This window comes from Schistosoma haematobium, chromosome 3 (assembly GCF_000699445.3).
Source record: "Schistosoma haematobium chromosome 3, whole genome shotgun sequence".
Lineage (NCBI taxonomy): Eukaryota > Metazoa > Platyhelminthes > Trematoda > Strigeidida > Schistosomatidae > Schistosoma > Schistosoma haematobium.
Window position 1 is genome coordinate 27,073,545 of NC_067198.1, and position 26,687 is coordinate 27,100,231.

At 34.0% G+C, this 26,687-nt stretch overlaps 1 protein-coding gene across 2 annotated transcripts; it reads right to left on the bottom strand.

Moving 5' to 3' along the window:
• Positions 1-223: 223 nt before the first annotated feature.
• On the bottom strand, positions 224-24,279 carry TOP3B_1 (DNA topoisomerase 3-beta-1). 2 transcript variants are annotated; one of them, XM_051213474.1, is made up of 14 exons: positions 24,072-24,279; positions 20,199-20,550; positions 20,061-20,165; positions 18,855-19,025; positions 15,727-15,855; positions 14,315-14,433; positions 13,073-13,292; positions 11,796-11,981; positions 10,940-11,275; positions 8,881-9,164; positions 7,353-7,533; positions 3,613-3,812; positions 1,694-1,799; positions 224-775 (listed from the first exon to the last, which is right to left on the bottom strand). In XM_051213474.1, exons 2-14 carry the CDS (start codon positions 20,220-20,222, stop codon positions 566-568), a joined length of 2,271 nt encoding a protein of 756 aa, XP_051069457.1. In that variant the 5' UTR covers positions 20,223-20,550; positions 24,072-24,279; the 3' UTR covers positions 224-565. The 2 variants fall into 2 exon arrangements, with proteins under 2 accessions (XP_051069457.1, XP_051069456.1); XM_051213473.1 differs by having other exon boundaries at positions 15,727-15,871; positions 20,199-20,276; positions 20,309-24,279.
• Positions 24,280-26,687: the final 2,408 nt, after the last annotated feature.

The window sequence follows — 26,687 nt, forward strand, 5'->3', positions numbered from 1 at the left end:
CTACAAATTGACAGTACAAATTTTATGCTTTTAATAACAATAATTTAACGGGATAGTCTTTGTGATGTATAACATCAAGATGTTTTTGGTTAAAAGTGGTATGCTGAAAACCAGGGATTATAAATATGTAACCCGAAGTACAAATGAAAAAAATAATCAATTAACAATTATGGAAATAAGGTTTTGTCACTAAAAACTCATTTTCTCATATTAAGGTTCCCAGTTGTGTATTTTAAACATAAAACTAATATAAAAAATAATCCATTTATGTGGTTAATAAATTATGTTTGAGAAGTTATTCGGAATTTAAATGAACCTTAGAGGTGTAGGCATAGACTATTTAGCTTGTTTATTTATATCAGCTTCTGAATGTATCTTGACAGCTTATTTACATCTGTTCTTTTTACAATATTAAAATTATTAACTGCTTTAGTATATGTATATATTTATATTAACAAAGACGATAACTATGTACAGTGTAATATGATCACAACTATCAATGTACACGAATTACGTTCATAAGTATCAGTTAGCAGACATCAATATAGTTCATAGTCTGTAAATTTTATCGAAAACTCCGCCCTCGTCGACCACCTCGTTGATGGGTTCCAGAATGATGGCGTGAACCACGTAAATTGACAGTAGGATTATTCGGTGCTTCCTTTTTTCTTACAATAGTGAATAATGAACATAATGATTCTGTACAGAATGCACATCCAGAGAATGTAGTGCTAATTTTTTCAGAATTATCTTCGCTTGAATTAGGGACTTTACCCTGGAAACAAAATAGGAGTATTTGAAATGATGACAATCATATTATCAGTTCAATTTATTACATGATGAAATTTAGTACCTATGCAATTATCTATTCAGGCTCAGCATACATAGGCCTAGTAAAATAGCAGCGATATTTTTCTTATTTAATGAAATTTATCACACAAGTACCTTACTCAGCTTAGTCCAATTTCAGTTGACTGAAATACACACTTTTATTTCAACTATCGTTCAGACAGTAACTGTGAGATTTTTACAATAAGCAAAAGAAGGGTAATCGGTACCAAAGTATATATATATATATATATGCCCGTTGATATCATCTTAGCAACTAGAGCGGATATGTATTTTAAATTTCAAAAAAACCGTCCATGATTATTTGTTGAACTTTCGTCTAGTTGCTCTTTCTCGAATGGTAGAAAAAAAACTAACTATTATTAAATTGCGAATCGCAGGTTAAATGGAATACGGAAACCTGATAATTTATAACTACAATAATACCATAGACCAATAGTAATCATACGAGAAGTTCTCACTTAAGAATACCTTTGTAGTAATTATTATCAGCAAAACTAGTGCAACTTCACAGATGAGTAGGCCTAACAGCTATGATCAACCACGGTTAAACTTGTGACGATACTTACAATTTGTTTCAGATTTTGAACAATTTTTTTTGAGCGTATATCTTACATTTCTTCTAATATCGAAGCCAATTATTAGTATAAACAAATGGACTCAACAAACGTTGCTGATGAATTAATGTACTTTTTAAACATACTACACAAAAAGGCATAGACAGACTAGTCAACAAATTATATCTAAATTAAGAGAGATTTAAAATGATCGAGTTTTGTTTATGTTAAACAAATGAGTAAAACCAGATAAAATATTTTTTTCTAAAAATACAGTTTGTACATACCGGATCAAATCTCAAGTTAAGATGCATAGCTGTACATACTGAACAACTAACATTTTTGACAGACATACTTTTTACAGCGTCAGAAATAGACAGGAATGTTGGACATCTATAGTAGAACAAAAACAGTGCGCATACAATAAGTCGAAACAATAAAAGTTTTTAGTGGAAAATGGGGAAAAAGCATTCATCAAAAAACACTAAAATTACTTCTTAAACTTACGTACACAACATCTAAAAGTAACTCCTGTAAAATCCACACAATCAAAAGTGAGGTAGTTAAAAAAATATGTCTATAACTGCAGCTTTAAGAAATAAAAACTTGAATTCATGCAGGAACATGTAAATATCCGTAACCGATATCCACAAAAATTATATCCACGGTTTTAGTTGAATGATTTCAAATACTTCGAATAATACATTTGGATGTTGTGTACTATTACTAAGCTTATTTATTACTTCTATTGATTTATGAATACACTGGAATTAACAAGAAAGTCTACGACAGAAAACTGTTCAGTTATCAATTCAATCAAAAACATACATTCGAAGTTCATCAACATAGAAGCATATTTCTTCAATGGATTGGCTCAATCAATTGTATGACTTCTAGAACAATTTGCAATCAAATATTGCAGCGAGTTTAACAATTTTGAGGATAGTAGAAATATATTATAGGAGTCGACAGATCAGGTTATTCATTGAAACTAGAAAGAACTCATCCATAAGAACGATATTATTCCACGACCAAGTGTCGAAATCTAGTTATTTAATTTCATTTGAATAGTAGAATGTGTCTAAGGTTTATGTAATCAACTATGGCCATCCGTGGTTGTTTATTTTAAAAATTTTAGATTTATCATCTATTAACTAATTATCATTAAAATAAAATTGACACGTACTACATCCTTAAAAGTAAACCAAATCAAACCGTTAAGTTTTGACTATCCACTTTGAGGATTACTGAACGCATATAAACATAATAATGTAAGGGTAACGTTTAATTTGCATTCAAATTTAACAGAATCTACTCTACATTTTATTTACAAAAAAAACATGCTGAACAAGCAAATAATCGTCGACCTAGTCATCCACAGTATTTTATAGGATGATGAATGACATGATTGTTATTTATGAAGTTTTAACCCTGTGTACAAATAAATATTTCAATTATGGTATTCTTAAAACGTTTCACTTTGTGATTTTATACCATAAAATAACACTATACTGCTGACTTCAAATTTTTACTTCATTTTTCATTAGTTTGTCTCGTTAACATGTTGCCGCTTTATTTGTATCATTACTACTAATTCGTAATACTATTTCAAAGACATAAAATTCTATTATTTTAATGACTAATGGGAATAGTTAAGAATAAGAAAACAAACGAATTTAACTAAGCAATTCAATTTCTTAATATAACTTTAAAAGCCTATCTATTTGATATTATAATATGAGAATCAGTTTTCGGTTAAATCTAAATAGTAGTTCATCGGAATTTCGCATAAAATTGATGTATATTCTGATAGTATTAATTTGTAAGACAATGAAAAATATCATAAACCAACACGAAATGAATAGTTGTTAAAAATCATATACAAGTATATACACGTTAGAAACGATCATCTTGTCTTTTTCCCAATGAAAAAGAGTATTTGAAAAATAGACAAATAAAAGTTTTAAGATATAGATATATTTTATACTTGTAGAATAAGAATAACCATTTCCATAATTTATGAACTATCATATGTTTCCTGAAAGTTATGCAGTGAAACTTCATCATGTAGTGAATGATTCAAAACTATGAATAATGAAATAATCATCAAGATAAATCCCAACTTGATAAGAATGAAATTTGTGTTATTTAGGTGAGATTATGATTCTTTTAAAAAAAAAGAATTACGTAATAATAATAAACTAACCTATTACAATTTAAACGATATTTTGGTGCATTAGAATCATCTAAAACTAGTATACCATATGGACAATCAGGACATGCATCAACTCCTAATGATTCCATTGATTGTGGACATGTTGGATGAGGGCATCTATTACAACCGGATAATTTTGGCATTGATTCAAATGGTGGATGAGAAAAACAATATGGACAAAAAACCATATTCTATGTAAATAAATAAACGAAATAAATTATTTTTTGTTAGACTAGATGTTACACAAATTCTTTTCAATATATGTATTAATAAACAAATAATAGAACAGAAAAAGAACTTCATAAGAGATCACAAATTAAAATTCTAGTTATTGAAACAAAAATCTAGATTTAATAAAATATACTAATCCCACTATATTCGCTTCTATGGCAATATAAACTCCATGTTATTCCCTCTTTGTCTGGTTATTATCTCTTTTTTTTTCAAAGATTAACTGTATTAACAGTGGAATAGAATATAAGCTAAACTGCTGGCATAAAAAGTTATATGGATAAAAATTAGGAAATATAAATATTATCGTTATTTGATATAACTAAATGGGAGTAACAATTTTGATATGCGAATCCCTCATTTATGTATGAATACACACAATTGGACCATAAAACAGGTGGATCTCAATGTCTAGAAAGTCACCTATATTCATATTATATATGAAGGATACATCAGGAACTACAGCAAAGATTATTGATACTGTTTGAAATAGGCGTAGTGCATAAACAACGAAAATCACTGCAATCAATCTTATTCAAACTAAAATATGAAATAGCACCTAAAAAGTACAATGCTTCAATTGCGAGAAACAATATATCGAAGAAAGTGGCCACTCTCTTCATATACATCGGCATGAACGTCAACTAGCTTTAATGCAGGTAGACAATTATGGACACGTTCAACTGGGAAAATGTTGAAATCTCGGACAGAGAGAATACTGAGAAGATAAAATAATTTTTAGAAGCTTGGCACTTAGTTCAATAAGCAATCAATTAACATGAAAAAATCAATCCATTTTGTCAACCAATCGTAAAAATTATGAGCAACTTTAAAATCAAAAGGGATGATAATCGAGATACATATAAAGAAAAGGATAAACAACAACCAATCACAATCGATGTTGACAGAACAATTTATTAGTTATATATCTAGAAATTCGAATAGTTTATTTCTGTATGCAGTTTGTACTGGTGTTATTCAAAAAGTAAATGAAAGTTTCGAAACCAAACTATCCGGGACAGAAAACCCAGTCGAAAGCTTCATCATCATTGTGAGAACTTTTAATGGTGCCGTGTTCTCCGACCTGTATGGTATAATTGCGAAACTTTCATTGTTTTTATAAGTATCATTACGACCTACTTTAAACAAACTTTTCAAAGTAGACAACACAACCAAAACTATTCATTGAAGTTACAAATCTTCATCTTCTCAGGACCTGAACACTAATTACAGTGTACAAATTATCTAAAGTCGAAAACGTACCTCATATCCCCTGTACAGAGATTAAGGAAACAATAGAATGCCATAATAAGGTTAGACATGAAATAAATTTCCAAACTCCTAAAGGCTTTTACATTAAGTGTTTGTGGAAAAATTCGATTAAGAATTTCACCTTACGCAACTAATTTTCATTTATATGGCATAAAAATTCCCTCAACAGATTAAACTATGTTTATTGATTGATAACCCACAATATCAAAACGATATAATCATTGGTATATGCATATATAAAAGATGTAAATAATGTACATAACAAACATTATAACAGTAAAAAATTAAATTTTCACGGCATATTACAATGTGCACTACCGACAACTTAAGATGTACATAAAATACTAGCGTCAATAATTATCAGACGCCTAACTAAGACTTGTGAACTGCAAACACGAGAAAATCAGGCTGACTTCAAACCTGGTCGTGGTTGCATCGACCACACATTCACCATTCGTCAGGTTCTAGAACACAGGCATATTTATCGGCGTCCAACAATGGTGGTCTTTCTCGACTTAAAAGCAGCATTTGAATCCGTAGACCGCGAGATTCTGTGGCAGTGTCTGTCATTGAAAGGCGTACCTCAGAAGTACATAAACCTTGTGAAGGATCTCTACTCGAACACTAACAGTCGGGTCAGAGCTTATGGCGAACTGTCATCTGCTTTTGCAACCTCAAGTGGTGTCCGTCAAGGCTGTCCACTTTCTCCATTTCTGTTTAACTTCATCATAGACCTACTGATGGAAATAAAATTCTCGTCTACTGAATTCTCGATTATTGATTTCCTACCAGGAGGTCCACTTATCGACTTAGAATACGCGGATGACATAGTCCTTTTGGTGAAGACGCGGACAAAATGCAGTCTTTTGGTAGCACTAAGCAACAATGCCAGAATGTTTGGAATGCGCTTCTCTCCCTCCACATGCAAGCTGATGCTTCAGGACTGGTCTGCGTCAACACCTGAACTAAGGATAGGGAGTGAAGTAGTCGAACGCGTTGACAACTTCACTTATCTTGGAAGTCTGATCAGCCCTAATGGGTTGGTGTCTGACGAAATCTCAACACGGATTCAGAAAGCTCGTTTGACTTTTGCCAACTTACGTCACCTATGGCGAAGGCGAGATATCCATCTATCAATTAAGGGACGAGTATACTGCGCGGCAGTTCGTTCTGTCCTACTTTACGGCTGAGAAACATGGCCATTAAAAGTTAAAGATAATCGTAAGCTACTAGTATTTGACCACAGATGTCTTAGAAATATTGCTGGCGTCTGCTGGTATCACCGTGTAAGTAATAGTGAGGTTAGACGCAGGGCATTAGGGAATGATGGTAAATCATTTGATGAGGTTGTAAATCGTTATCGACTGAGATGGTTGAGCCACGTGTTGCGTATGCCTGAGCACCGATTATCACGACATGCAATGCTAACCGGTGTTCAGGATGGTTGGAAGAAGGTTAGGGGCGGCCAAACCAAAACGTGGCATCAGTGCTTGAAGTCACTAACTTCTAGTCTGAGCCATGTTGGTAGATGCAGACTACTTGGTTGGGGTACGCGTGACTTTCGTAACCAATGGTTGGAGACTCTTGGTGACATGGCTCAGAATCGATCACAATGGCGTAGGTGTATACACTCTCTGTCTTCTCTTAAACTAAGAGGTTAAAATCGCTTCATATCTTTTTTTCTACGAACTAATTCTTTCTTCCTGTACCATATCCTTATACACAATCTTTCTTTTATATATCACCACCATTGACTTAACTACTTCTATGAATCCGGTGTTCATCTTGCTGTGATAATGCGGTATGGCAACTTGAACCGATGCATATATGTGCCTGGTCCTACGTTGTAGCTGACTGACTGACACAAAATTAACACTGAAAAAGATCACCTACTGATCTCATGGTTGTGAACAGTTCATTATGAGAACTAGAGGTCATGGTGTCCAGTCGGTGTCCCAAAACAAGAATTCAGTTCTCTATAATTTATATTCTGTTTCAATATAGGGCCTCCCTACTTCCATTGTTGAGAGGCAGTATCACTGAAGATGTTGCTTCTTCAGCTGACCTGTATAGAATGATAACACTTAAAGAAACGAATGTTGGAGCCAGTATAGCTTGGCTGGATCATCTTGATAAGTAATGGTAACCACCAGGTCAATGTATTTTCAATTATTATAGAATAACCGGAATTATAAATTAATACAGTAAATAATAAAAAAGAAACCTACTCTTCCTTTACCGCCCTGAGTATAGCATAGTAGTTCAAATTTATCTAAAGGACACTTTTCGGTTTTATAGGGTCGAATTGTACCATTCTGTGGTAATGTATATGTTTCATTACAAATTGAACAATGAAGTCGTTGTGGTCGAGAATCTATAAACTTTAAGTATCGATGACATTTTCCACATCTAAAGTATGAAAATGCATAGTAATAACACAGAAAAAGGAAATTCAAGTTATCAAACAGTTGGATGAATGAAAACGTACACTGTCTGGAGTTATCTGAAATAAAAAATTCCTGAATTTCAATTCTCATAAAGTGAATTCACAATAGTTATAGACGTTTGTATAGGGATTCATATAGTTGCCTAGTTAGTAACTGACTACCTGAAGTTGAATTAATTTGGTGAACAAGAAATATCTCCGGTTAAAATAATTATATTACCATTGAAAATAAAGATTTTCAACACATAAAATTCTTGACAGATTCAAATCTATTTCAAGGATCTAACGTTTATCTGATTCATATTCCAATTAGGGTATAACTCAAGATTTTCAATTATTTACTTTGAAATGATTAGTGATTAATGTAGTTAACATTTCATGTAAACAACCTAATTTCTTTGATAAACAACGTGCACATTATGCACACAAGAGCAATAGCATTTAAGGTTTTGTTGAAGAATCCAGATACAATCATTCACACCGAGTGATACTATACATCAAGATTGATTTTACGTTTTTTTTTGGTAGGAACTAACTTTAGTAAGAAATCTATATTCCATTTAATTTCCAACAGTCATGTATACATGTGTATATTAAAATCTAAGATCCACCAACTATGTTACAGGTAATGATTCCAGTTAGTCGGCTCAGGTTCGACAAGTGCAATGGAGCTGAAGGTCAAGTATAGAAATTAATGAGCCACACCTTCAAATATTTGTCTATAGTTAACCAAATTCAAACAAAATTGTACATGTTTAATATACAATGTCTTTAGTGAACCGTAGTTGATTTTTCTTATTGTCAATTTTATAACCTATAATTAGACTATGTAACTACGTCCTAATAAAGGTTCATATATCAACTTAACAAATTCTTCTGGGTTCCATAAAATGAATTGCAAACGTCTAGATTTAATAGTTACTAGAATTAGTCGAAAGTTACAGTATGTATGTTAAACACGAATTCAGCCATACGCTTGCAAATAACAACCTTACTTATGAATAAAAAAAAATCAGAAATGAGAATAAACAAAAAATGACTCTATAAAACATAATTTATCGAATGCCTATATTATTTTAGTGGCACTCGTATATAATACCTTTAATCTTTAAACCCTGGCATCATAACAACGATCAGTGATAATAGTGATTTTGCTTCATGTATCTTGATGTATCATAAACAAGTACTATCATATAGTTTTTGTTTCGATAAAGTTTTCTCATCTGTTAATGTTTTAGAAAAGTCCATCTTGCAAATAAAGTCAAAACTACTAAATTTTAAAAAAATCAAGCGAGTTGTTGTCCACTTACCTGGATAAAGGTTTACCTGAACTAGCTAGAGTAGTGAATGAAACTTCAAACAATTGATCCATACCATTGATATGTTCAACAAAATAACGATATTTTGCGGCAAAAATAGCTAAAACAAATTGTAATACTAAATCATATTTAGCATGACCACGAGCAATATGATTTAATTGTTCTTCAACAGCTCTACGCATATGTGGTAGGACAAGTTCGGCATCGATTGTTTGATAACCATGAACAAGTACAATCCCTAATGGTGTAGGTTGTAGTTTTCGCCCCGAAAGAAGCTGTGTTTGATTAAGAAAGAACACATACACACAAACATATAGATAGGAATAGAATGAACGAGAAAACAATAATTTCGAAAGTAAAAAAGTTATACCTCGAGAAAATAAAAAATAATGAAAAATCTTCAAAAAATAACAAAAAATAATTTCTACATTGATTTCTCGTAACTAAGTCAGTAACACATTTCAAGTTAATGAATACCATAAAGTGAAAAGTATAAAACATTGAAACTAATACGATTGTTAGTCTATTTAATGTTTAAAAGTAGTCTACAGTAAAATTAAGTGCTTTTATATGGTTAATAATTGAGAAAGTAAATTAATAAAGCATGTTTTTTCATGAGAGTATAAGGCCTTCTATTAAAACTAGACAGCTTAGCATTGAACACTTGTTTCAAAGTTAATAAGCTCTCAATTACGAATTGGATGTAGAGGATAACTTAAAATCATAGTTTCTGCTATTTCATGATAATCCCGTATTTTTCAGTCAATATAGGTTTTATATTATTAGACATTAAAACATTATCATTACTATCAAATCAGAATGAAATGCAAACTCAGAAAATTTACACTAAAAAGATTTAGTTAGTAATTTGTTGTATTTTATTTGCTAACGTTGAACGTCTAATCAATAAACAGAAAATTAGTAAGTTAAAGATTTATTCTCCATTTCATTTCCATTTGTTTAAGTGAATAAATAAATATATAATTGACTTATAATTATTTAAATAATTAAGCAGATGTCTACTTGATTAAATTTTCACATAAAAACAGTACGAATCAACATGGATAATCTTAGTGGAATAAGATAATGCTGATTTATAAGCGAAGTAAGTGACTTAAGTTTTTTACATGAAAGCCTGAAGTTAATCCTAGTATTCAGCTAAATATATACATGATGGTTGTAGGGAATCTAGGGTTAGACCCCAGTAGCTATGTGCTATATAAGCCAAGATAATTTCATGTTGAACAATATCAAGATATATATATAGTGATGAACAATTGCCATCTATATATTAGTGTGACAATTTGAACAGCGATACACTCCTGCCAGCTTCTGTAAACACAGGGAACAAGAACTCAGGTGGAAAACACCAATTTATTGTTTGATACAAAATTACAGAATATCTTGGTAAAATATAAGGAGCATACATTGAATAATTCATTTGCAAAATTTCATCACCTAACCTTCACATTCAGTATGATTTTTCTGGTCCACAATTATATTTTTATTTTCGTTTCTGTTTTCTTCAAGTTGACCTTCATAGCCTTCTGCTGCCAGGTTTTCCACTTCCAATTGGTGTTACATACTACTTATATCTGTCAACATAAGTAGCATATACCACATACAGACTATGACTGACTGAAGGGTAGTCAGAGGTAATGAGCAATATGGTCCTAAAATGTTAACAGTGACTCAATTACCTTGCGTATTTATTAGCCTCTTAGTCTTATTGCTAAGTTCATTTCATATTATTGATCTCCTCTCTCACGGTATTGGTGAGAAAATGTAGTACCCTGAACTGATACACATCTACCCTAAGTCTCGAATTGTCTATATTAATTAATTATTAATTTTAATCCTTACTTTGGTTAGTTATCTAATCTACCTCGCAATTAATTTGCCTCTATATAAATAAATAAACAGTTTGGTTATTGTTATAAGTGTTGACATTTGCTGAGTCGAATTATCTCTATTTAGGGACACAAAAATAATACGGACATAAATACGAAGAAACAAATACATAATATCATCATTATGATAGAGAATTTACTTGAACATAACCTCTTTGAACGATATTTTCTATATGTGTTGGGATTGATGCATCAGTTCCAATCCCATGACGTTCCATAGCCGTAATTAATTCAGCCTCAGTTAAATAGTCTGGTGGACCAGTTTGTCCTTCAACTAAACTTGGTTCTTCAAGTAAATTGAATTGATAGCCTTGATTAAGAAGTGTTATAGGCAACGATTTATCTTCTATTGCTTGCCAAGTTAATATTCGTGTAAAACCAGGGTCAACTACTTTTAATCCACTTATTGTAAACAATTCACCATCACCAACGGATACGGTCACTTGTGTTTGTTCATAACAACAATCGGGCATAATCTTCAAGGTAAATAGGGAAAAAAGAGTATCATCGTGTTGGTGATGCTAGATATCCAGAAATCACTTGGTGAACTTATTTTTGTAATTTAATTGTGGAAATTTGAATCCTTCATTTTCGTTCTAAAAGCGCCCACATAATTCACAATAACTTACAGTAAAAACATCTTAGACTACATGGAAGTAATTAATTACACAATTTACTTTTTCAAAACCGATCAAAATTTGCCAACCAAGTTATGTGAAATGCACCTACGATGTTTAGTATAAAGCTTTCAACGCTAATGAAAAAAACTAATGTACAGTATGTAACAGTTACTAAGTAATTCAGTTCTAATAAATTTCAGTAACTGACTGAATAGCTTAGTTCGAAGAAATTTTTCACCATGGACTGATATCAATGAAGAATTAAAAAATGTCACTTTCGACTTTGGACGCAATATGTCTTCTTGGTATTCTAAAAACATACATCTACACTGATAAATGAGCATTTAAAATTTTTTTAAAATACAAAATCACTTACAGTAGCGATAAAATGTTGTGTAATGTACTCATACAATCGATATGCTTCATGTCCCAGTTCTTGGGAAGACGCAAAACGCATAGGAGCAATAGGAGGATGGTCACCTGCATCATGACCAGCACGAGGTGGAGTTAACCCACTTTTTAGAATTTCACGAGCTAGATCTCCCCAAACTGGATTATTCACCTAAAATGATTAAATCGATGTAGAGAAAAACAGAGGTGGTGAATTAAAATTTTAGCATGAAATTACATGCAAAATAAAACTCATTAATTATAACTAAACTTATGTATTTCTTAGGATGGAAGCATTAGGAAGATCGTTCAGCGTGCAGATAAATATCCTATAAATCGGGTTTTAACTGGACAAACACAGGAAATGAGGGGGGAATGGAGAACTGTTTACTTAGAATTGTGGAGCTCAGCAGCGTGGAATGACGACTGTGTTCCAATGTTCTCTGATCTTTAATATTTGTGTGGTTAAAATTCAGTTCGTGATTCAAATGATTTATTCGTCTTAATGGTTGCGATTGCTTAAACTTATTATCTGGTTGAAGTGAGAATGATGGATAATAACTATGACCGACAACGTTCAAGATTTCTATCAATCTAAATACAGTAAAACCTATGAACTTTGTACTGTACTAATGTCATCTCATGTGAGAATCTAAAATTTCAAGAAAAGTAGGAAAGTACTGTAACAGGCAATTATAATCTCCTTTTTGGAAAATTCCCCAGTTTCCTGCAAATAAGTATAGATGAGTCTCACTTCACCTACTTTAGTTTTGGCAGCCATCAAACAAGAACAAAATGTAATGTAATACTGAGTTCGGAAGTTTTCACCTAGTAACTAGGTTACATTAATTGGACTAGGGTGTAAAATAATTATGATTACTATATTAATCTTACATGATCAGTTTGTGACAATGAAGAATACTTTAATGATAGACGTTGAATTTGAGACAGGCTGGAATATTGTTACAATAAACATACCCAAAAAACATCAAGTGAAAACTCAATCTTAAAACTATAATAATTGGTTAGTTGATCAAATATAGTAAAGTAAAAGAGTTAGTCACTGAAGCTACTGCTCCGAATCATGTTGAGGTTCACATCGAACTTGAATTTATTCACAATTCCAATTCTTTAAAATCTAAATTGTCTCAAATGATTGTTTGCATATATACTCAATCTTAGATAACATATTTCCAAGAGTAATAAACGTAAGAAAACTATCTTGGTGGCTTTTCTGAAGAATACTAACAAAACGTATCATACCTGCTGCTGTAGTAATCCACGTAAATCAAATGTGTTTGGATAAGCTGTTGTCTCAGTACGTGGATAGTTTATGTAACCAGATGTATACAATCGTTCCGCAATAGCCATTGCACTATGTGGTCCAATACCTAAACCAGCACTGGCAACTCGTAACATTTCTACTGTATTCAAACCTTGTGGACGTGGTTTAATTTTATGTTTGACAGATACCTGGACGACTCTAAAATAGAGTTAAGTTTACAAATCTTAAAAGGCAGTAAAATAAACGCATATGCATGACGTATGACCGTTTAAGTACAATTATTTGAATAAAATATACATTAAAACAATTCGATTCATGAGAAAATGAGAAATAAATACTTTTCTGCATATGAAAAGCAGTCCTTACGCTTATTCATTTAATCGCAAACAAACGTTTCTGAAATGAGTTCTAAACCAACTTTCTTAAAGTCGTAACAAAGCAATTTACAGACAACCATTTTTCGGTCACAATACCAACTTTCAAAAAAAAAAATCAATTTAAATCACTGATCTTTAGATCTTTAAAATTTCAGTAATTTCGACTACGTAAACGTACTGAGCCTATAGCTTTATGAAAGAACTTGAGCATATATATGGCATAAAACTACGTGATAATATATGGAAATTTTGTGTCAGGAATATTTACCGTTTATCATAACTCTCATAATGAAACTGAAGCATCAAGACTTAAAAAACTATTTGATGGTTTATTATCATTTTCTGTTTAAAGTTATAAAATCACAGAAATTAATTATAAAACAAAAAAATTGATTAGGAGCAAGATAATTTTAAGTTTTTTTATTGTTTCAGACATTTTCATACATATGTGTTCATGATCAAAAATCATTCCAGAATACTCAAAATTCACGTTAAGCATATAAGCCTTTACCATTGCAACGAGCGTACAGAAGCATTATAAATGCATATTTCTGTGCAGTTTTTAAATAGAAAGAAACAGTTTTGAAGAAACATACATATTCAAATAGTTATTAGACTGGTAACAACGTGAAGTGACAACTACAGTCGAATTCATGTACTTGATACACTTGATTAATTATTTTATTACTGATTATGAAGAAAAGGAACAACGCAATAACCAAGTTATCTAACCAATCATCATATAATAATCTTTGATATAAATCAGTTTACTACTTTCATTGTGAATCTTTCACACCATAGCTATTTTCTTACAAACAAAAAGTTTTGGTTTCGTTGACTTACTCTGCTGTTTTGGAAGACTTGACTCGACCTAAAAATACTGAAGCAGCTTCTTTATCAAAGATACGATCACGATTCCATGACATTTCTAATACACCCCCGGTATCATCTACACCCGAGACCTATGATCGAAAGAAAGCACGTTATTATTATTAACAAAAATGAATCGGAGGTGAGAAACTAAAAATGATTTTATTAAGACAGGATAAATCTTCAGATACTTGATTTAGTACAACATATATGAGCAAACAACATTGTTTTAAATTAGATTGTTATCAGGACTTACTTTAATGTGTAATAATATTTGTATGTATATTCGGGGTTCGCGTAATTAGTGGAGCAGGTAAATTCACTTTTTATCTTCCCTTAGATCCCAAGTTTCTGAATTCCTCGTAGGTTCTATTATTATTGCACTAATTTATTTTTATCTCGACTTGTAACTTGGATCAATAATCTTTTCTATTACTATTATTACTATTACCATCTCTACTATTCTGGGATTAGTCCTGATAATTTAATCGAGCTATGCCAATGGGGTATGGCAACTTGAACCAATGTACACATGTCCCAGGTTCTACGAAGTGTATGACTGACTGACATATGAAAATATCAAACTAATCAAGACAGTTTATGAGCCTATGATAACAACGAAAAAGATAATATAAATAAACCTAATGACAGGTGTACTACTAATGATAACAAGAATAAAGGTTCGAATCATTTAATCAAAACTGAAATTTGATATCTATGACTTGCATAAACTGACAATCTATAGAAAGGTGATAAACATGACTTAATGTGAAGTCATACAATACCACCTTTGAAACTCATCTAATATCAGTATTGATAACGCGACATAATAGCACAAACCTTGATAGTTACAAAACTTTTAATGAATCCATGACCCAATATCCGGAAAATAAATTGGTAAAACTATTATTAATAGGATGTATCTCACCTTATTCTTAATCAGTGGAAGATGTAAATTTAAATGATCAGATAAGTGGCCGAAGAAAATACAATTTTTCTAATGTTAAAGTAATGTGACCAACACTAAGTCAATAGCTCAAGTAGTTATGCAATCAAATGAAAAATACACATTAGTATCCAAAATATAAACAAAGGGAACTATAAGTGACATATTAACACTTAATGTAAATAGGAAGACAAAGGTTCAAATCACCAATGAACGCAATATAGAATTACTGTTTATTTACTGCACATAGTTTGTAAGTTATACAGATAGAGATATAGAATAAGTAAGTAAACCCAAGTCTCGAAACGGAATAAATAGTGAGACCGATTATCAACTAGTCCTAGAGAAAATATATGACAGAATTTAAAATTTTCTGCCACATTATAAAAGTTGGCTAAACATTCATGGTTAAAACTATGAACACAACGTTTTTAGTTACCTTTATCCGCCAAAATGTTTCTGGTTTAAATGATTGGATTTGATCGTGTCGTTTTACGCAAAATCCAAGTGTAGGTGTTTGACAAGGTCCAAACGACACAAGATTGCTGTTTAGATCACCATACTTCCCCTTAAACAGAATGAAACTTTTATTCCAAGAGAATGTATACAAAAACCAATAAACAAATGAAAGCAAGATATATGAGTAGATGGTTAACAAAAACTACTTACTTAGTGAAAAACAAACAAATATAAAATGCTAGCAATAACGGTCTAAATTTTACCGTAAAATCTTCAATTTCATTCTATCACTACCACGATAAATGAGACTAATAAGCCAGAATTAGTGATAATTACCTAGTAAACTTGTGATGCAGTCAAATTACAACGATTCGTCTAGCCATACAGTACACACTATTATTTATCAATTACATTTATTTAAGAACAACATTGGGCAGCGAATATAAAATACGCCACTTAAAGCGTGGTAATAACAGTGACGAGAGAGAAGAAAAATAGTTAAAATAATTGAACAAAAATAGTATATGATAGAAAATACAGTTAAGCTAACAATACAAACAAAAAAATCCTCCCACTTAAGTGATTTCTTTTCATTATTTTACGAATTTAAAGGAGGATTACAACAGGATCGTCATTCTTTGGCTTCTGTCCCAGGCACTGACTGATAATATTCTAAGTCACTAGGTTGCACTGCCTATCAGACCCCAATCAGGATTTACGATGGATAGACAGACGCCAACCTGACATAGCTTCCTTTCATACCGCAGCACCATGCCATAAACTGACCATCTCGCTTTTTCCAACTAGTTCCAGAGTCGACAAATAATGGATGATGTGGAAGTCTTTGGGATGACATTCGTGCCGTGTGACTAAGCTACTGAAATCGACATTTCAAGGTGATGACGCCAACTGAGTGGTTGTCACCGTGCTCCAGGGCTTTGCCGAACCTAAAGAATACTAACAAATGTTGTCGGAAAACGTCATCAATTCTTATGAGGAAAAGAAGACCGACGCCAAACATTCTCAATTTAGAGAGGCCAGATTTCACAAACATAGAGTAGATTCTCTCTCCCTCACTGAATCGCTGTAAACCCGATCTTTTACAGACAGACTAAAAACGCGACTGCATCAAAGACAACCTGGGTTCCCATAAGCCACTCTGGCTTTTACTACCACTCATACAATCACCAGCACTCACACGCCTAGCTAGGTACACAAACATTTAGCTTAATTATGACGCAATATCGCCGGGAGTGATTGTAGGCACAGGGCTTCTGCCAGTCTTATGAAAGTGTTTTGCACTTAGAAGGTGCAAAGCAAATGGCATACCAATTGACATTGATTACAAGATGAAGTAAGGATAGCACATATCGTCATAAAGTAATACAATATCATTCGAATACTCAAGATCGAAAGGTGTTTTTCTAGGTAACACATTCAGACCATCATTATCAACTTCCTAGTTCCATCAAAGTTGTTTTTAGAATATCATTGATGGCAAAGTTGGAGAGGAATGATGAAACTAGTCAACCCCGCAAAACTCCACTTATGGAATGAAACAAAGGGGGAGGTGGTTATATGTATTCATTCTGCCTAAGATGTTTGTATAAAGACCATACAAGATGTCAATAAACTTCTCAGGAGCACCCCTTCTTGACGGACAAGATTAAAATACATTCCTATCCAACGAATTGAAGGTATTCCTGATATCAAAAAGCATAAAGATTGTTCACCTGAAATAAGGATGAAGGTGCTCTAACATTTGTGAAGGGTGAAGATGAGGTCGATGCATCCACGATCACACAAAAAAAACAGCCTGCTTTTCATCAGTCAATCTTTTATGGGATTTGGACAGTCTGTGAAGTATGATGAGAGCCAATAAGTCGAACGTGATAGACTATATCTGTTGCCGAAAGTTACTGCACTGATGACATAGACTTTTTTTATAGATGTTGACGACTATCACCTCATTCCAAAGTGCTGAAATGAACTCTATTTACAAAGCCTTACCAAACAACTCAATCTAATGATCAAAGTTTGACGTCACCCTTAAAAAGAGTAGGAGACAATTTACCCGGGCGAAGTGACTTGTGCAGCTTTAAAAGATAGAGTTCTTTTAGAACTACCCCCTTGTCAAGTGGATAGGTTGTCAACGGCTAGGGAGTGTAGGATAGTCTGGTCTATGTTGCTGGGGAAGCAGGTCAACTGAACCGCACATAGAAAAACCCTTGGATGCTATTGAATAGCGTCCCATCAATTTTTCCGATTGTTTCACTCACAAGGTCCCTGTAGAAACCCATAGCTTACATAAATGGGACGTTTAGCGACGCCACAAGCGACTTTAACAGCCATTTCCAAGACCTTATGCAAGCGCAGCCAGTTTCCATCTGTAATTTTTGGTGGGATAATAGCTATCTTTGAATCTAGCTCAGTTTGATATTTCGCTGCGACGAAAGTTGGAGCCGATTTACTTATAACAATCTGTTTAAGAAGATGAATTGATTCAGCCGGTGGGAAGAAAGATAAAGATGGCAAAAATGAGGGCATGATATCACCATTTAAGGTCATACCATGCCAAACAGGTCATTTTAAAATTGTTAAAACCAAAAGTAGTAAGATAAAGATCCGATAGGGAAGTCATAATACAAACTACACTAGGGAGTAGTGGCAATAAGCTGTTTCTCACAGGAAATTAGTATCTCCAGTCACACAGTCTTCCCACGAAAGAATTTAAAAATGAAGGGCTACAGAATTTAAGATATACTTTCTAGCCTAACGGAGTATCGATAAGGGTATCATTAAGCAGTCTCAAGGGATTATGTATTCATTTCCATGGATGTAGTAGTGATACTTAAAGTTTTGAGGAAATAGACGCTAATTATAATATTCGGGCTTGTATTTCAATTAAAATACTTATTACTACATTATTCGCAATCCGAATAGTCTGTTTAGAGACACGTTTATGAACAGTTATACGTATTTAGATAAAAAGCTAAATAACCTAAAAAAAATCTCGTCGGAAAGGGAATACAAACGTTACCATAATTATGATTTTATAAACTATTTTAATAATTAAAGGAAGACATTGCTTCAATTCTGAAAACTCACCTGAAAAAATTTCGTTTGGAACCTAGTGAACGCACAACCGATTCGAAGATCAAGTTCTTGCCTAGCATCTACTGACAATGCTTCGTGTTTATTAGGTTCTCTAAGATTTTTCATAGCACCATGTAGTTCTTGGTCAGTAACAGCACTGAAATGTGCACGTAGAATTCTTTTCTAAACGTAAAATCACGGTTAGACAGACTAATCATAAAATAAAAAGTTTATGAAATGAGACGAATAAGTATTTTCACTTTAAGCTAGGATTAAGGACAATGCGCTCTCAAAATATGGGATTAAAAGAAACCAATATGTTCAGTACAATTGAGCGGTTGGAATCAAGTTTCTTTATAAACTGACGCTTACATGACATTTCATTTACGAGAACTAATATTTTCCAATAATAACCCCTGGTATGAAAATTAAGTAAAAGCGGAAACGCAAAACAGAACGCAGAAGCTACTACTACTACGTTGTAAATTTGAAACATATACAGTAAATCAGGTGCTAATGAAGTGGAAAACTGAATGACAAATGAGCCTCCAGTTGATATTTCAATAGTTGTAGTGAGCCGAAATAAACTATGACTATTCACCAAGCAACTGCTAATCTCCAAACATTAAAGCACTTTTGAACAAGGTGACGGAAGTGCAAACTTATAAACGAAGAAAGAAAACCATCAAATGTGATAACTTAATAGAAACAGATTACACCTGTCAATCAGTTAATAGAAAAGATCGGGAACGTTAATAAAAAGCTGTCACAATATTACAATAATGTGTTCGAGATACTTAATAATTATGATCTGCACTAGTGTTCGATGACACACCTCAATTGGTCATTATAATTCTTAAACGTTTAAAGTTGTACACAGTTGCATAGTCGAAAATAAGTGAAAAGTTATTAATGTTCTAGAACTATCAACTCTTTTAAAACTTTAACTCTCAACTTATACATAACGTACTCGTTATTGAATGACAATTCATCTTTTAATATAATGCTGATAACTGGAAATAATTAAACTCATTAACTCATATGAAGCTGAAGGAAAAGCAAAGAACTACAGTGAATTTAATGTATTCATCAAAAGTTGTCGCTTTTCCTTTGTTTAAGTTTATGAAAGAAACTGAATGTATGAAAATTCTTAATGGTAACAAATAAAAAATAATAACGCATTGAGAAGTAAATAAACATGATATATAAGCAACTCACGGGGTGTACCATAACTGAATGAACACAATTGATAACTTCAAAACAGATATTTTCACCCTCTTTGTCACAATCCAGCCAAAGAATTAATATACCAGCATTTTTCGCCTAAACAATAGTACTGTCAAAGATATAAAAAACCTCGTGGCGAAGAAAATCCACCATTTTCAATTTGGGGTTAGCTTCCTTTTTCTCAATCGGGGCAACAAACAGCTCAGCCTGAATTTGAAAGACTAGTAAAATCAACTTACAGGATCTACTTTATCCCAACTATTATAACGACTTAAGAAATCGACATTCATTACGTGACCACACACTGACGTCATTTTAAAGCGAACTTGTTCACTCATAAATTGACCAGTCCATTCATGAATAGAACATGCTCCATTGAATCCACGTCGACTTGAATTACGCTTATTAGATAAGGATTTCGCTATTGATTCAGCTAGTGATGGTTTCTCAGCAACCATGAATACAGTCTGCATGGTACCTCCTGGAAAGAACAGTAAATTAAAGTCACTCAGCCATACGTAACTTGCAATCTGGCACCCATGTACACAGTTTAGGTTACACCATCCCATTAGTACATAGAGATGAAACTGTTAGGACAAATCCTAGAGTAGTATAGGTAGTATTATCATTATTTATTTATTTTAACACATAGATATTGGCACAAGGAGGCACCAAATACATACGCGCCAAACAAATCTCATTTGATTTGTGTGAGGGCTGTGATACTGCCCGGGTGCCCAAACCGAAGCAGGTGGTTTTCTTAGAGGGCCACTCCCCGAGCCTTCGACCTAAAGGTCTGATCCACAAGGCAGTGGAGCATCGTAAGGGGATGCAGTCCCATGGTAGCCGGTGACCAACAATTGGTTCATACGCCGTTTGTTCCTTCAGGATACTGGAGCCCATGTGCACCATTGGTCTGGAATCCGGCTAAAGCGCCGGACATCCGCTTTTCGTCTTCTTTTTTTCGTAAACAACAGTAATGCCACGAGAAGGCAGTGAGTAGGACTTCCCTGGCGGAGGCTGTATACGCGTGGCCATGTGAATGCATTTCGAGAGGGAGAGAGGACTTTCCTCACTCTCGGCCGTACTAAGGCATCATTAGTGATGAAGGAAAGGGTTAGGCAACCAGAATACAATCCAAGAAAAAAATTTCAAATTGGTGAAACAAAAAATTATAAGGACTTCAGAAGCTTAGAATTTGAAGGAAGAGAAATAATGGATGAACCTGCACCATTGCAAACGATTTCGAATCGTCTTCAAGCAACAGATCCACACGCGTAGTTATGGTATGTATACATTCTCGATCAGTGCTGAGCAGAGCAACTAGTCAGTCTTGAAAACTAGACTTGCTAGCTCACGAAAATGGGAAATACCCGTTTATAACTACGGACTTGATTACACAACGAATTCAGAGCCCTTAATATAATTAAATTTTCGCTGTTTAGCATGATTTTAAACACTTGCTAAAACCTAAGTTCCGTATATGACTTGATAAGTTGGCATATTCTAGTAGACCCGTAAATTAACATACATACGTACATTAACACAATACTTCTTTTAAGTTCCGTGTCGAATTCTAAAAAGTTCTAACCGTCAGTGTATTTCTGAATTCTAATATCCCGAACCCACATCTTACCCCCCAAGCTCCCAACTTTGGGGAAATTTCGGGGTTTTTGTGCCATTTCGCCAAAGCCTCCCCAAAATGGGACAAATTTTCCCCAAAATTGGGAGCTCTGGTTTATCCGTTTTGAGGAGGCCGCTATAGAAAATCTTGGGGAAATGACACAAAAACCCTAAAATGTTTCGATTTTACCCAATATTTCCCTAGAACTCTCTATACGCGTGTATAGAGAAAACTATGCACCAAATATTACGAGGACGACGAGATTTTTATTCAGTTTCAGTTTGGGAAGGACAGGAGGCTTGATGGCCTGTGTTAGTCCTGACAATGCTGGTCTCTCAGTTGATCCAACTTTCTTTTGAAAGAGTCGACGGATGGAGCCTCAACCACGTGCTGAGGTAATGAATTCCACTCGTTGATGATTCGATGGGAAAGTCGATAGTCAGCTGACAAGTAATTTGTTCTGGGCTTGTGAACTTTTTTGGAGTGTCCTCGTAAATTCTCTGTTTTGGGAGACAAGAAAAATGAGGGCATATCAGGTGCAAATTTATCACTAAGCAATTTGAAAACTGTAATCAAGTCGCCTCTAGTTCTACGATATGACAACGGGAAAAGGTTTAGCTTGGCCAGTCGAGCATCGTACGGAAGCTTCGTTATTCCGTGAATCAGTTTAGTTGCTTTTCTCTGAACCTTTTCCAGAAGCTCACTGTTCGAAGCTATCACCCTTACTTCGTATCGTTCTCTATATCTTGACATTGTCAGCATATAGCAAGACCGATGATGATAAGAGACGAGGAAGGTCATTTACATACAAGAGGAATAGCACTGGCTCCAAAACTGTACCCTGGGGCACTCCACTAAGCACAGTTCCCCAGCTAGATAACTTTGAGTTCACCCGTACTCTTTGTTGACGCCCAACTAAGAAGTCTTTTATTCACATTAATAGATTGCCTCCAATCCCGACATTTCTTAACTTATATAACAGCCGGTTGTGCGGAACTTTGTCAAAAGCTTTGCTGAAATCAATGAAGGCTACGTCTACAGGTAACTTTTGGTCCTTAGGAGTGCACCAACTTTCACGAGCCACTAATAAGTTAGTGAGACAAGAGTAACCTATTCTGGGTGAAACTCTACTTTATGGACGACCTTTGAACGAATTTTTAAGTGACCTTGAGGACATTAGCCAATCAGAAGAGAGTTAGTATGAAGTGAAAATATATAATGAAAAAGGGATGAATTACAATGGATATTCTTCTTTTACATTATTTAAGAACTTGTTGAGGTTTGATATAGGTTCAGAAGTTTTGAAATCATAGTGCATGCGGTATAAGAACTCGTCCATATGACTCCATGATAATCGTCCTCTGGAGCCGTGGTAGGGTCTTAAAAAATACTTCAGCCTAGACCACATGCCCTCAATGTTGTTTGTATGGGCCCCCCGTCGTTGGATCAAAGAAATGACGTTTGTGCACCACCACATGATGCACAAAACCAAGTCTCGAGAGGCATCTATACGCTTTCCAATCATCGGTATAGCCGCAGCTAATGTTACTGGAGACTTTATGATCCAATTTGCAACGATTATCATGGTTTGTCTTAGCCTTAGCCGTGACCGGGCAAAAAAAGTGCCAGTTCGAGCAGATTTTTTTCTACAACATATAGTACAACGAAATACAATGTCATCGCGACAGTCTGCACACCGTGCTGCGGTCATTTAATTGCCGCAGTCACAGACACAGGAACTTCTTAATAGTCCCATCTGCTGTAGTCTCTCAACGATCACCTATTCTCTAAAATCTGCCGTAAAGCGATCGAATGTGAGCATCTCGCACTGAACTTAGCGCCGTGACCTTGAAATTCCCTAAACGCTTCTGATTGGCTCGTCCATAAATTAGAGTCCTACCCTATTCTGAAACCGTGCTGCTTCTCCGAAAGGATCCGGTTTTCATCGAGGTACTTAAACAGCTCCTTCCAAATAATCTTTTCTAAGATTTTAACAACCACACTAGTTAGGCTAACGGGGCGGTAGTTCTCAGGTTTGTGTTTCGTACCTGTTTCGAATACAGGACTTACTGTGGCGTTTTTCCAGTCTTTTGGTAAACGATCCTGCGTTACGGACAGGTTAAAGCATATACTTAAAGGGTTCGCAACGAAGTTAGATAATTCCTTCAGTAGCCTAGGATGCAATTCATCGGGCCCCGTGGATTTACCTATGTCAAGCTTATTTAGTAGACCAAAGATATCGAGTTCTTTAATGGTCACGCTACCCAGTGTATGTGTGGTGGGATCTGTACGCACTGACGGGAAGGGTGCATCTATCATACAGTGAAAGCAAACTCTGGAATTTATGACCAGTCTGGAAACGGCATGATTACACTTACAAGTTTAATTACATTTAGTCACAACTGCTAGTGTAACGGACAACTCAAGAAGCGCACCACTTATAACCTTTGTTCTTCAATTAGCAATTTCCAGATGACAGAATTGTAAGTTGATGGACCTTATAATTCCATTCAACATGTACCTCACTCGTAGTCCAACGACTCTCAAGGTCCATATAAATAACCCCCAACGATTAATTGATCATCCACTCTACACGGGCTTTAGATTTTCTTTTGACTTGTGTAAAGGCTTTATAAGTTTATTGCACTTATAGGGGTAGTTAACGTAGACTTATTTCATTATAACTTTGTCATTATTTTCGGAATTTTCAAATTTTTGTCCACCACTCTCACGTTTATTTTTTCTCCATACTTTTTCATATGATGTATTCACCTAATGATCTTAGTGACTTCGAGAGTCATTTTTCAAAGGCTTCCTCTGAATTATCTCAAATATCTGAAGCCACAATAACTTTAGAGATTGCCATTTTGGAATTCAGACTTTCAGTATGCGGAGTAAACAACTCAAAAATCTGGTATGCACGGGTAGAAGTCTTGTTTCGGTCTCGATGACTCCAGTGGTTTGTTGGAATGGATATCAGGAACTACGTACTCTCAACTAGAGCCTCTAAGTGTTGATCTGTCCAAGAACAGTTTTCCACACTCAATTTCAGTGTTTTGGAAGTTAACCCATATCACTGAAACAAAAGCTGGAAGGACCGATGAAATGCATTACAACATCAAATTCCATTTCTACTAACATAAATTTGGCTCGCTAATCTTCCTTCACAAACACCAAAAAACGCATATTTAGTGCTTACTGGAAATAAAGAAAAATCAGAGGTTCCTATCAATAAGATCGTGCCTGATCGATAACGCAAGTGACAATTGAAGATGCTGATAGGGTGTCAATCATGATGACTGCACTCTATACCATTAAACACCCATTCTCTAGTCGAAAAGATTCACGACAAAATCCTCACATGTTAGATCGAATGTCATGAAATTGAATTTGAAGTTATTCTCAGTGAGGTACCGTTACTAACTGAAAGAAATTCATGTCTCTGCCGTAATTTGAAGAACTGTCCAACCATTAAAAATCATCTTTAACATGCTTCATTGACGTAGGAATAAGTGCACCTATAACTCAGTCATCAACCGCTCGCTTAATAAAATGTCTAGCAGTCGCTGCATAATCTAGTTACAAGAACATATTAGACAAAACAAGTCGTCACTCGACCTCTGTCAATCCTTCACGTTCACCTGAAACACTGAAAAAATATCCGCGTTCATGGGAAAACACTCTTTTGATTCATTGACAGATCTGCACTGTCTTGGATTTTATCCATTATTCTTCCTCACTTTAATTAATTTCACTTATATTTGTGTAAATCACTAATGTAAGATCACTGTTCCGATGACCAGGCTCTACTAAAGTTGAACAGAGGTGGTTTAACCTCTTAAATTACGTTGAATATGTGATGGGCCGGACAATATATAAACGCAAAAAGTATTAACAAAGTTAATAAAGATCAATAGAAATGTTAATATATATAAGTTAAGTATTATAAATACAACAGAAAGTTGGGACTTTACTTAAGTTCACCAAATTGATGCGTGTTCGGCTTTGGTCTGGTACTAAGAAAGTACAATTATAAATGCTTGGTAATTCCAATCTGGTTGACGAACTCTCCAGTGATATAATCCAACGTAGGATGTGATATATTCCAATTACAGTCTATAAACGTAGATAGTATTTGATTTAGACTTCAGTTAACTCAATCACAAAATGAAGATAGAACGAGGAATGTGTGAGTAGTAGTGTATTTGTTAGCCAGCAAGAGCATGTCATGCTATGTCAGTATCACAACGGAAAGTGTGTTCAGGGTCATTTACTAAAACAACGGGTACAATTATTTAATGATAAAATATACAGACAGTGAAAGATTGACAAAATAAATACAAATAATATTAAAAACTATTTACAAAATAAGCTTGTCAGGCCTATTTCCACATAGCTCCCCCCAGAGTGTCCGGAGGTAACACCGGTTATAATAACAAAAAAATGTAAGTATATGATATATACATGTATACAAAAATAAAATTTACAGGTATAACTAAGAAAATGTGGAGATGAGTATTACATGTACGTTATTGTGTGAAAATAGCAGAGATGTAGCATAGCATAATAAACATACAAAAAAAAATGAAAACACCGTCATTTAATGTCTTTTTTAGCTATAAATGATAATAATAATGTGCAAAAATGCTAATGACCCACAAAAAATTGAACTGTTTATTTTTGTGTACAATAAATTAATAATTAAATAGAGTCTACTCGTTCATTATAGAAACATAAATTTTTTATAAAAAAATAAATGTGACCAAACGATTAATTGTGGAAAAATGTGATTATATACACTGTGAAAAGAAACAAATTTTTTGGGGGAAATTAGTAGTGTAGGATATCGGTGGATGTTTGCTTTGATTGTTTGTTTATTTTTTTAATCGACGAAATGGACATATCGCTTAAGTTTTGTTATAAGTCTCCCAGAATGTGTTAAACAAGAGGGTGTAGTGCTAAGTTTTTCATCCTCCCCTTGTTTCGTGGCAATT